Below are 13,905 nucleotides of genomic sequence, written 5' to 3'. Positions count from 1 at the left end.
ACAAGAATCCCCTCGTTCCATATGAAATTGAGAGAAAAAAAAACAGAATTACCACACTTACAGAATTTTTTTTTACTTGTTGCTTATATTATCATCATCATCAACATTTTTATTATAAACAAATCAATGATCAATGAAGATATTTTTTTTGTCGAAAATTTAATGATTATGATGATTGAACAAACCGGACATACAAACAAACCAGAATCGATCACTACTACTATAACACACCACCACCACCACTATACTACTACTACTACTACAAGAACAAATAATATCAAGCTGCGTAATATGTGATGATATGATTCTGTACGCGCGCGTTGTACTTTATTCACCTTTGTTTTTTTTTACAAAAAAAAAAAATATGGCCACCTAATATAATCATCTACATTTTTTTTTTGTATTTAATTGGCAAAAAGAATTTTTTTTTTATTCTTCAAGAAATGACATTCAAATCGATAAAAATGTAAGAAAAATTACATTTTTTTTCAACCAAAAGATGGCAATCATAGCAATCACGTTGTTTATGAATAGAAATTTCCCGGCTATTGCAAAAAAAAAATAGTAGCAACTGCAATGATGCAATTCGAATGAGAACGCATGCGTCAAATGCAGGAAACATAGAGGGTACAGAATTATCATCATCATCATCAGAAGTATTGACTACTACAACAATATAAAGATGTACGTTTTTTTTATGTTTTATGAATGCATGCAGCATTAATAACAATGGCTGCCGTGTGTGGAAAAAAAAATATATCCCTAGTACTAGTGGTAGTGGTTTCAGTTTTACTTGTGTGTATATGTTGAAAACACACACACACACACACAAACATCATCAACATCCTTTTTTTTTCATTATTTGTCACACTAAAACGGCATTGTTTTTTTTTGTTCTCGCTTTCTTCCTTTCTGTATATACCACTATGATGACTATACCCATAAATTCTTTGTTGTGGTTGTGGTGGTGATGGTGGTGGTGGTCGTATATACAATACATAACCATCACCAGATAAACCAGTCACCATACTTTTTTTTTATTGTTATTTTAAAACAACTACTACTACTACCATTACTACTACTACTACTACCCAAATATTTCTGAAAAAAAAGAAGAAGAAGAAGAAGAATAATAAGAAGAAAAAAGACAAAAAATCTTTGCATCCATCCATTCATCCATTACCACATACACGCACACCAGATTTTTTATACGTTGATAATAATAAATTGTATTGTATGTATGTATGTATGCTGTGTATGTATTTGTATTTGTATGTTTTAGAGAGTTTTTATACAACCAAAAATTTATAATCATCATCATCATCATCATCATTCAATAGCAACAAGAAAAAAAAATATAACTCTTTATACTGTAATAAGTGTGTATGTGTGTGACTGAAAAAAAAAGATAGATAGCGAGAGCAAACCCTCTCCGAATATCATCCAATCCAATCCAATCCAATAATAATAATAATAATAACAAGAGAATTCTGTAATACAAAAAAAACAACAGAAAAAAAATATTCTTGTTGTATCCATTCACATACAAACAAAAACGACGCGTTAAACAAAAAAAAAGGTAAGTTTTATGTTTTCCAATTTTAATTGTCCACATAATTTTTTCCTATTCTTTTTCGTTTGTTTGTTTCATCCATTTGTTGTGAGTGCATATATGCATGCATGCATGCTTGTTCTTTGGCCTCAAAGTTCAACATTGATGTTTTCTGGTTGATTTTTTTTTGTTTTGTTTTTGGTTGAAAAAATTTTTTGATTTTCGTTTCGTTTCTTTTTTTCTGTTCGTTCAAATATATATATAGTATAGTTATAATAATAAATATCGATCGATATATATTGACAAGTATAATAACGTCATCATCGAATCTATTTTGTATTCGAATTCTTCGAAATTTCACAAAAATTCGGTAAGTAACTTTGATTTTGCTCATTTGATTCACTTTTTTTGTTGTTGTCTATGTTTGATTCTTTATTCTTATATATATCAATTATGCAATCGATCAGTAGTAGATTGTTTGGTTATAAATTGTTAAATGATGATGATAATTTGTTGGTTTGATTGATGATTGCAATTTGTTTTTCTTTCTCTCTTTTTCTCACTCGCTTGCTCTCCATAATGTAATATCTTTTAATCTCGTGATGTATTCTTGTCATATATGTGTTCATCATATCATATACCTATAATTAATTAAGTAGTTGATATACAACGGGTTTTTTCATTCGAAAACATTCGATCATCATCATCATTATTAGGTTATCTAAATTTCATCTTGATCAATACTGATTCATCAAGATGAATATTTTATCCAGCTCAATATATTATTTCTTGGAATTTGAGCCATAATGCATGAACACCTTGAAACAACCATGATGAACCAACCATCTACAAAAAAAAAGTCTAACACTGGTAGTTCTGGCTTTTTTTTTATTTCCATTTCAATCATCCATCCATCCATCCCCTTTTTATAATCATCAAAGAAAATTACAATTTCCCAACAATCAAAGACGATATTTTTTTTTGCTGCTGCTGCTGTTGCTGCTGCTATTTGAAACTCAATGTTACTCAATGCCAATGTTGGATGTGTTTCATTAAAAGTTTTTTTTTATATATATTTGAATATAAAATACTCTTAGCAACTAGTAAAAATGATAACAATCCTGGCATTTTTTTTGTTGTTGTCTGTATATATAAAATACATGCAGCAACAACAACAAAAAAAATATTGAATTTCAAAAAAAAAAAAAATACAGAGAGAGAAACAGATTTTTCTTCCTCATTTCATTTTATTTCATTTCTCATTCAAATCCATCATTGAAATTTTTTTTCCTTCATTCTCTATTTTTTTTCACAGCAACAGATTTTCAGCTTTAGGAATTTTTTTTTGTTTATCCATCAAATCAATGAACATTTGATTGATTCGATGATGATGATGATGACGATGTGTGTGTGCGTTACGTTTGTATGTACAGAGATTTTTTTTTTTTTGGAACTCTAAGAAAAAGAGAAAATTGTAGACAATTTTGATTCCACATTGACAATAGGTGTGTGTGTGTGTGTGTATGTGGTGCCTGGATTTGTGTAGGATGATGATTTTGAAAAAAAAAATAAAAAAAAGACGAGACAACCAATGATGATGATGATGATGACAAATGACGTTAGAATTAGACATTTTGGGACAATCATGTGCTATATATGTTTTTTTTTATTTTCAAATAACCAATTTGGATCGTTTTTTTGATATAATTAAAAAAAAAAAAATTTTCATGTTATCAATTTTCATTTCACAGGTGATCGTTTTCTATTTTCTCTTCGTTTTGTTTCGTTTATAGTCGACGAAAGAAAAAAAATTCGATTCTTCGATTGACGCAAACCAGCCAGCCATATTCAAGATCAGCTCAACTCTCAGCATTTTATGTTTGTGTAATAAAGAGGCATTTTTTTCCCCCCAACCAAATTCAGTGTGATATTTTTTTTTTTTTTTTTTTTTTGCTTTCTTTCTATATCTCACAAAATTTGTAATCATCAAGTGAAGAAAACAAAAAGCGAAAATTTCTAAAAAAAAATTGTTTTTACAAAATTTTTTTTTTTAAACATTCTTTTTTTTCTTGAATTTTGAGAAAATTTTCTCTCTTTCGTCATTAAATAATAGAGGTTTGTTTGTGTGTGTGTGTGTGTGTGTGTGGACTATTAGTTTAAATTTTTGACCATTATCTAAATTTGTTTTTTTTTGTTTGAATTACAGGTTTCAACACAAAGACGAAATCGATCATCTTGTGATTGTTTGTTTGTTTGTTTGTTTATTCATTCATTTGTGTGTTGTGTGTTTTGTCAATCTTTTTTTTACAACAACAATCAACAAATTGAAAGGAATTTTTGTTTTTGGATCAAGAAAACGATACAAAAATAGCCGACTGTTGTTTCGGTTGTTAACTTGTTTATAGAACCACCACCACCACCACCACTCCCAACATCTGCAGAAAAATTATTATCTGCAGTGGGTTTTATCAATCATCAATCAATCAATTTAAAAAATTTATTAATATGTGAATTAAGTGTTTTTGTTCAAATGAATCATGTCTACAGTGTCACCATTATCTTCAACAACAACAACAACAACAACATCATTGAATACGCAGCAACAGGAGCAGCAGCAACAACAACAACAGCAACAATCATCGAATAATAATAATAATACAAGCAGCAATCAAATTTCGTCATCATCATCGTCATCATCAACGTCGACTAGTTCAAAATCGAAAACCAAATATAATCCTTTCGATATAAACCAAATTTTCAAAGGAAAATCATTGGAAAATCCAAAAACTTCTGGTATGTTTTTGTTTGCTTTTTTAAAAAAAAATGTTTAATTGAAATTGGAATTATTTTTATTTTGTAATTTAAATTAGTTATTGTACCAAAACATGGCTTACAAACAGTTGGAAAAGTTTTGGTTGGACGTCGTGTACCTCCACCTGCCAATGTTACATCATCATCATCATCATCAACATCAACATTGTCAACAACAACAACAACAACGACTACATCTAACATTGGATTAAATTCATCAGCAATCAACGACGATAATCAGCAACAAATATCTTCAACAGCAAATAACAGTAGTAATAATAGCAGCAGCAACAGCAGTACTTTGGACAATACAAATAATCTTAGTTGTTTAAATACGAATAATAACATTGTTGAAAATCATAATTATAATAATAATAACGAAAAAATCGGCGACAGTATCAATCAGAATAATACGACGACAAGATCGTTGTCTACCGGATTAAATCAAGGTTTACCGAACGATAAAGAAGAGGAAAGGTTTGTATCAATCAATTTCTAATTTATATTGATAAATACTAAATAATCCATATAAAATAGTTCATCATCATCATTGAAAGGAGAAACAGGCTCAGGAAGCCAAAAAGATACGACCCAACATTTAATCGGTCAACAGCAACAAAATCCGTCAAAATGTTCGATAACGCAATCTGTTGTGAATCATCATCATGCCCAATCTCATCATCCTCCTTCTTCTTTTTCACATCACCATCCACAACAAAAACAACAACATCATCCACAATTACCACCAACAGATTTGTACAGTCCAATGCCTCAAACGGCGCAAAATCATGCTCATGCATACCAACAGCAATATCAGAAACAATTTCAAAAAGAATTTCCGCCAATATCGACTGCTGGTGGCGACGTAGGAGGACGAGACAAATCTGCATCGATTCCCAAAGAATCGAATATTCTTGGTGCCGCAGGAGGAGGAAGTCGGCGAGAATCATTAGCAACGGAGTATCAACAAAAACAGCATCGTCAAACCCCTCCATTACAACTGAAGGGTCCAGCCAATGTACTGCAAGATGGAGGTGGCGAAAGAGAAAACGATCAGAATCAAAGCGGTAGTGGTTATCATGTTCGGGATCATTCAGCCGATTATCATCATTCTTATCGTCATAATCACCCTAATAATAACAAGAATCTTCATCATTCATCATCGGCATCGAATTTGCCATCATCACAAATGAGTGCTGCAAATGATCTACTTTATCATCTTCCGACTGCGAATGATTTTCCTTTGATTATGTCATCATCTTCAAAGAATATTTCTGACCCTTTGAATCCTCAGCAATCATTGAATCGCAATACTAATCGACGAAACGATGTAAGTTTTCAATATCTAAGTTATAAAAATATTTAAATAAAGCTATTTCTACTTGATTAGGGATATTCGTCTTCGTCATCAAATCAAAATTATGGACCTACCGGTGGTAGTAGTGGCAACAGCCGAAAAAGTCATAATAGATCCGAACGGTAAGAGATTGTCGATAAGAGATTATTTAGGCTTTTAGAACAAAAAAAATGATTATAAACCAATTGTGACATGAAAAATTTTGTGTTGACAACACTTTCACTACCCACTGTTTATGATTCGTGTTGAAGAAACCTAGATGAATTTTATTTTTTTTTCCTTATCTAAATTATCGTACGTTTTATTTTTGATTTTAGAAAATTTGCTCTTGAAAAACCAGCCATAATCGATGATAAAGAGCTAAAATCGTTGGATAAAATATTGAAAACCGATTTGGATTGTGATTGGGCAGATGAAAAAGAAATCGATTATGGTGCCAAGATACACTTTAGCGATGGTGATGATTCTACGGATGATGACGATGATCGTGAAAGTAATAAAACTATGGAAAGAGAAGATTCACAGCCAAAATCTGTTGAATCTTCAACAAAATCAATTCCATCATCATTAATGAGAGATAATGTTCGCCAATCTGCCTATCATCCATCTTCACGGGAAGCATCGGCATCCAATTCTATGTCAATGTATCCTCCACCATCTAATCGTGGACAGATGGATCCACGAACAGCAGTACCACCTCCAAATATACCGCCACATGAAGCCAATAGATATTATGGACGAAAATCTGATCCACTCTATGAAACTATCAATCGTAAAGATAATTTGAATGAGGTATGCATTTATTATAAAAGTTTACTTGGTTTAATTATATAATTTTTTTTTTTATATCTAGCATTATGATGAACGTCGTGGTGAATATCATGTTTCATCCAGATCACAACAATTGCCTAGAGGCGGTGGTAGATATCTTCAACAACAATATCTCCCACCACCACCACCACCACTACAACCCCAATTACAGATGCAACCTTCGCGAAGCTCAAGAGAAAATGGACGTGGTGATCATAGTGGTAGTTCACAAATGAATTGTGTTGGTTCTGAGGAAGAAAATTGGCGCCCTAAACCTCGATTGAAAGATGAAGTTAGCAATGCTGTACTTCGAGGACGACAATCTCGAGATGCTGACCATGATGAAATGATGATGCCGCCGCCACCACCACAATCTAATCGTGATCGACGTGATTCGACACGTGATTATCGTTCTGATCGCTTGGGTGGTCCATCTAGTGGTGGATATTCGTTATCTGGTAATAAATCATCGATCTATCCTCCTCCGAATTTGCCGCCACGTTTACAGAAACAAATTGAACAAAACATGCATCAGAAAAATTCTAGTGCCCGAACACGATCGCCTTCACAACAACAACAAGGTGATCAGATCATGAACGGTGGTCAAGTGTTGATGGATCAACGTCATTCGTATCGTGATTATCCTTCATCACAATCGATTTATGATCAAAGAGGTGTTCCACAACGAGATTCACATCATCGACGAACACCTCCTGATGTTAGCTATAATGATGGTGGACGACAATCATCTGGCCGCTTTAATACACAAAAGAATGAACCAGCTAGTTGGCGCAATACAAAGCCGAATGATAATCGAGAAACATTGCCATCTCAACAATCATCTAATCGAAAAGATTCTTCTGATGTATCTTCATCGTCATCATCTACGACTTCAGCAACAACAAAACCTACGCCTTTATCGCAATCACAAAGTGATCCACATCATTTGGAACAGTCGAAAGAATCTCCATCAAAAGATTTGCCCAATACCAACAAAACGCATCATGAATCCATTGAATCTAAACCTTCTGCTGCACAACCGCCAGAATCAGAAATTGAAGTTGTCGAAACACCTGTTTCGGATCCCCCACCCGAAAAAGAAATTTTACCAGAAGATGGCAGTAATACAGAAACATCAGCAACCAATAAACCGGCAGTCGAACCTTCAAAAGTGGATGCCCAATCAAATCAGAACGTTGAAAATGAAGTGAATTCTCAGCAACAAAAACAATCACCTGTGTTGTCGACAAACCAACAGCCATCTACGTTGACGAACCAAAAGAGTTACAAGGAAGATAATGGTAGTGGTAGTCACACTAACCAACAACCGCAACACTATCGAAGCACTAATTCAAGAGGATCATATGCCGATTCTCATCAACAATCACGAAGACGAGATGGTGGTTCTCGGTATATGGATCATTCAAATGATAATCGACAACATCCTCAACGAAAATATTCCAACAATTCTACGGTATCTTCGGACCGTTATACGCCTCCATCGACTTGTCCTTCTAATCAAATTCAGCGCCGTGATAACTATACAAACAGCAATTATCAGCATCAAGGTTCATCATCGAATTATCAACATAATCAATCTCAACAACCGACATATAAATCGAATGTGGATTCATCAAGCATAGAACATTCGTCCTCACAACTGCAACAACAGACTTATGATTCAACGAATAATCGATCTAGACATGATTCGATTAGCTCGAATTCGACCAATACGACTACGTCAACGACAAATACACCAGCACCTACCCCTCCGGTAGTTGCTCCTGTATCATCACCGCCGCCACCACCACCACCACCATCACAAACAACAGCATTGACGAATACAACAACGAACAACAACAATGTCATCGTTTCGACGGCTACATCATTGCCTTCAGGTCCCGTTGTTGGTCTTTCGACCAACATACGAGCCATTTCGACTTATGGTCCACCGCCTACTACCGCTAAAGTTTTTGGTGATCAAGCCATGATACAACCGGCATCTACAACTCCACCTGTCCAGAATTCTAATGTTGAGAAACGAAATACCACAGGACCAAATCCGGTAACAAACCAAAATCAAGCGATTAAACATGCGAGTGGTGGTTCCAGTGGTAATGTTGTAAACAAACCACAACCACAAGGAACATCGAATCGTCGTGATGAACGAAATGATCATCATCATCCACAACAACGTATTAGTAGTGGTGGACATCATCGACCTTCGTCTGGTGCTGGCAGCTCTTCGTCTCGATATGGTTCTCGAAATGTTCAACAATCAAAACCACAACGTAGTTCCACTCATCATGGCTCGGCTAGTGGTCCAAATAGTGCAGTTTCGCATAAATCAATGGTTCCACCAGTATCCAAAAGTCCTGGTGCTTCATCCATTTCGAATGCTCCTACAGCTCGGCAACAATCAACAACTTCAAATTCATCGGCTGCCGCCACTCGACAAGAATCAGAAGATTTCATTCAAGATGAATGGGAAACTGCTTCTGAATCTAGTGATCTAATGGAACGAAGTATGGCTGAGGTATCATCATCGGCAGAAAATCGTAATAAATTGAATGATGAAAAACCATCTTCTCAAGCTCAGCAACAAACAAGTGCTTCGAATACAACAGCATCTAAACATGGAAGTGATCGAACTATTTATACATCCAAATCATCGGCACATCAACCACCATCATCATTGCATCATCATCAACAACAGGATCATCATGGAAGCTATAGAACTAGTGGACGACATGATAGAGGAGAACGTCCGTCAAATCGTGGAAATGATTCAATGTATCAGCAACATCATTCATCGTCTTCATCCAGGCATCATGGATCATCATCGGCGATAATGAATTCCTACCATGCTCGTAGTTCTGGTGGAGTATCTCGTCATACCACAAGAGGAGGAGGGAGTGGAAATTCATCTACAAGTGGATATCGAGGTGGAAGTGGAAACAATAGCACTATGCTAAGCAGTTCAGCTCCAAAACGATCATCTAATCAAGGTTCGTTGTCGATGGCCCCAAACTCAAATTACCACGGTAATCAACGACATCATGAGCAACAAATGAATGTTGCCATGTCAAAAATGACATTGTCTGATTCACATGATGCTGAAGATACATCGTTAAAATCGTCCGAACGTAATCGCAAAAATTCTTCCGGTGGTCCAGTTCAGAGCCATCAAAGTTCTGGTCGGCATCATGGTTCGAATACTATGGGTGATTCTTCTACGACTGTGATAAATAATCAACAAAAACAGACGTATACTGAATCAGAACAACAACAACAACAAGGTACAATGGCGAATAAAAAAATGGCTCAACCACATGATCAGCAACATCTCAATAATAATAGATCAAGACGAAAAAGTGATGTAAGTAAAACATAGGGATTAGTTTAATAATTACCATTCAATGAATGATGATTTGCTTGAATATTCATAATCTGTCAATCCTATGAAACCTTCATGGAAATGATTTGAAATCCAAGTGTACTGATTATTATGTATAGGCCAAAATAATTGCTTTTAGTTTTTTTGTTGATTAAAACAACAATTTAACATATTTTTTTTCTCTCTCTAAATTTAGCAGCGATCATCTAAACCTAATAATAATAATAAAAGTAACCAGAATCAGCAACAACAATCACAAACAAAAAGTGCGAATACCAATCGATCACAACAAGATTCAACTCAAATAATAAATCAAAAAGATTCTGTACAAGAACATAACAAATCAGCTGGTAATGTAACAACAGTTCAACGTAGTAATAGTAATTCTTCGTCATCGAATTTCGATCAATCAAATCAGGATTCATCATTGGTTTCGAGGGATGATGGACAATCATCCATCACGAAAGAATCTTCAACAACTAATCCATCAACAACAGTAGTGAAAAAAACTGAAACACCGCTTAATATTACTAGAATTCCCGATATGGTAAGTTAATTATTAAACTATTTTTATTTATTGATTTAAACAACTTTGAGATGAGCTTTTTGCTAATTTTATGTGTCCATTGTCTTTTTCTTTTAATTTAATGTGCGTTTGTTTGTGTTGATGTGTGCTTTTCATCCATTGTTGATTCGCATTTGTTACGTTTGCTACTTTAGGATGCAAGCTCTACTAACATGATTATCACTAATCGTAAAATTGTTGGAACACTAATCTACGAGAATACTAAATTAAAAGAAGAGAATAAAGTCCTCTCAAAGGTTGCTTTCCTATTAATTAATTAATAATCATATATATTTTGATTATTTATCATTGAAAATTGATTAATTTTTTTTTTATTTTCGATTTTTATTGTTTATAGATTGATGAAGTTGTTTCTACCACACCATCAACAGTTGCAACAAATAATAATAATTCTGCAACTTCAATTTCACAATCAATTTCTTCATCAACATCAAAAAGCTATACAGTGAACAGTACAACAGCTTCGACAACATCGGCTATTAATGAAGAATTGAATATGAAAATTGCTTCTGTCAAAAAAGTTTGGGATACAGCACCGAATGAAATACAAACGACAAATAATAATAATAATTCACAACAAACACAAAGTTCTGGTGAAAGAAAAAATTCGTTGCTATCGGCAACTAGTCCAACTGATAAAACTCAACAACAACAACAACAAAAAATAAACAATGGAAATTTGTCAAACATTAAAAAACAATCAAATCCAAATATATTTACTGCTAGTGGAAATGCACAAATAATAAATGCTACATCACCACCGGTTGTTGTTTCAACATCGGCATACAGTGGTTTTCAGCATCATCAGAATGTGCTGCAAACTCCTACTAGTCCTCCAACAATATCGCATCAAATATATCAGAATCCATTAGCTGCTGCTACAAATCCACAACAAAATCCTGCTGCATTAGCTGCTGCATTTCATCAATACAATGCTGCCTCCGGTCAATTATCTCATCATGATCAAACAAATTTCACTGGTAATCCTGCCGCTAATACAACGAATGCATCACAGGCTTCTGCTGGATTAAGTCATTCACATGGGGCCCAAGTGACCTTTCCACATATTCCTGCATTCGCTATGCATCAACAACCGAATGTAGTCGCAGCGGTACAACAATCTCAGTTCAATCAAATGGCATTGGCTATGATGCAGGCTAGTAGTAATGCTCCGGCTGCAAATCTTCAATTTTTAACTCAGCTGAATGCGGCGCAACCACAAGCTTTAGGACCAGCAAATACCAACGATCATCAATTCAATAAGTTTACGTTGGCTGCAGCAAATCCTAATGCGGTTGCAATGATGAAATCAACAACAGCCACATTTGTTCCCCACCATCCACATCACCATCAGCAAGCCAATCATCATAATTTACAACAAACAGCTGGTGGATGGCCTGCAACTGGTCAACAATTACAACAGGCTAATCAACAACACTTCTTTACACAATTAGCTGCAGCAGCCACCAATCCAGCCGCAAATGCATTAGGTGGATTTGTTCCTGCTCCATTAAACCTGAATAATGCTGCTGGGGCCAGTGCAATTCTTCCAACAAATGGTTCGCAAACACAACTTTCACAAAATTCTTATCATAATAATCGTCAAACAGCAGGTACCATGCAACGTGTTGATCCTAGTGTGGTCGGTAATCCAAATATGGCTTCTATTCGTTCGTTTGCAATGGGGCCAACAGCTGATCAGATGCACCATCATCAAATGGCTACTGCTTCCAATCAATTCATGAATGATGGTCAAGCCAACAGAACAACCGGAAGTGCCGCTGGAATAGTAGCTAATCAGCAACATAATGTAGCTGGTCATCAAAATCATCGAAATTCACATCAATTCTTTGCAGGACCACAACCGAATGCCACGCCACAAACATCACAAGCATTGAATATACAAGCTGCTGCCAATTGGACTGCAGCAGCAGCAGCCAATCAACAATTAGCCTTTTTTAATCATCAAAACAAAATGCAACACCAAGCTAACGGGCGTTCACAACCACAAGGTCAACCGCAACAATTTCCTATGCATTTGATGATGAACAATGCTTTAGCTGCTGCCGCTCATCACGCTGGTGGTCATCATGTTCAACAACATCAAATGAATTCACGAACAAGTCCATTGACAAACACTAATTCTTTTCCTAACAATTCTGTTGTGGCAAATGCCGGCAACAGTTATCAACCGAATCCTATTCAACGACCAAACGCCCAGCAATCAGGTGTTGTTGGTAAAGGTGGTATGATGAATCAATCATCAAATAATCGAAATGGTTCAAACAAATCATTCAATAATCAACAAGGAATTGGAAAATCTAGACAATATCAAAATCGTAACAATAGTACACCATCACCAGGTACTAACATCAACAATAATTCTGCTATTAATCAAACAAATACTGCTACATCGACTAATGTTAATGCCGATTACAATGAATCTGGATCCACCGGTACAACAAATACATCACAAACGTCGACAGTTCCCGCAACAAATATAACTGGTACCGTAAAAGATTAAAACTAAAAAATGGATCTCATGACATCTATTCATCGACATAACCAGACACATGCATATATATACATACACATACGCACACAAAGTGATTTAATCTGGATTATCTTGTGCTTGAAAAACAATGACCATTTGGTTTGAAACAGCTCTATGACGGTATGAAGATATTTGCTACATATTCTTGATGTGTGTGTATGTGTATACTATAATAGTGTATAATAATTGTGAATATTGATTGATATGTACACACCAACATATACACCCATATTGCTGCTGCTATTTTTCATATATAATGGGTGTATTTTATTGTGATTGTTTCATTACAACTACAACTACAAAAACAACAACAACAACAACAAAGATCGAACACAATGTTGATGATAATGATGATTAATGGAATCTATATGTTTTTCTTCTACTTTTACTTCTTTAATTTATAATTATACTATATCAACATTGAACTCTGATATGATGATTCTTGATCCTTAAAATGATGATGATAATGTTTCATAAATCATCATCAATCAATTTAAATAAATAGTTTGATTTTGTTCTATACAAAAAAAAACAACAACAACAACAACAACAAACAAACAAGCAAAACAGAATCTTATTACACACACATATATTTCTTTCATTCATAGACAATGAACACACACACACACATACACATACAAAACACCTGTTACAGACATTTATTTAAAAAAAAATTGTCTGTCACTCTGTCTAATTTCTTTCTGTCAAAATTGATGATGATGTTGATGAATAAAAAAAGAAATAAAAAACAAAACTGAAAAAAAATCATTTATACAATTCATCATTTATATTCATCGAATCAATTGAATTTAATTATTTTATACATTCATTAATTAAT

At 34.4% G+C, this 13,905-nt stretch overlaps 1 protein-coding gene across 12 annotated transcripts; it reads left to right on the top strand.

Moving 5' to 3' along the window:
• Window positions 1-991: 991 nt before the first annotated feature.
• On the top strand, window positions 992-13,832 carry LOC124500390 (uncharacterized). 12 transcript variants are annotated; one of them, XM_075734650.1, is made up of 13 exons: window positions 992-1,579; window positions 1,818-1,922; window positions 3,304-3,667; window positions 3,759-4,345; window positions 4,423-4,840; window positions 4,901-5,693; window positions 5,754-5,842; window positions 6,038-6,512; window positions 6,574-9,909; window positions 10,124-10,474; window positions 10,648-10,749; window positions 10,851-12,072; window positions 12,127-13,832. In XM_075734650.1, the coding sequence occupies exons 4-13, from the start codon at window positions 4,090-4,092 to the stop codon at window positions 13,035-13,037; spliced, it is 7,953 nt and encodes a 2,650-aa protein (XP_075590765.1). In that variant the 5' UTR covers window positions 992-1,579; window positions 1,818-1,922; window positions 3,304-3,667; window positions 3,759-4,089; the 3' UTR covers window positions 13,038-13,832. The 12 variants fall into 12 exon arrangements, with proteins under 12 accessions (XP_075590765.1, XP_075590764.1, XP_075590761.1 ...); XM_075734649.1 differs by having other exon boundaries at window positions 12,124-13,832; XM_075734646.1 differs by having other exon boundaries at window positions 3,346-3,667; window positions 10,851-13,832.
• The last annotated feature ends 73 nt before the right edge of the window (window positions 13,833-13,905 follow it).

This window comes from Dermatophagoides farinae, chromosome 10, assembly GCF_024713945.1.
Source record: "Dermatophagoides farinae isolate YC_2012a chromosome 10, ASM2471394v1, whole genome shotgun sequence".
In the NCBI taxonomy this organism is placed as follows: domain Eukaryota; kingdom Metazoa; phylum Arthropoda; class Arachnida; order Sarcoptiformes; family Pyroglyphidae; genus Dermatophagoides; species Dermatophagoides farinae.
This window is presented reverse-complemented; position numbering and strand designations above follow the sequence as displayed.

What these genes read in the sequence shown, in the direction of transcription:
- LOC124500390 (XM_075734645.1), top strand. Translation starts at nt 4,090, where the DNA reads ATGTCTACAGTGTCACCATTATCTTCAACAACAACAACAACAACAACA. An exon ending in AACGATAAAGAAGAGGAAAG is followed by an intron (nt 4,841 to 4,900) that starts GTTTGTATCAAT and finishes CATATAAAATAG; the next exon opens with TTCATCATCATCATTGAAAG. An exon ending in AGAATAAAGTCCTCTCAAAG is followed by an intron (nt 10,750 to 10,850) that starts GTTGCTTTCCTA and finishes TATTGTTTATAG; the next exon opens with ATTGATGAAGTTGTTTCTAC.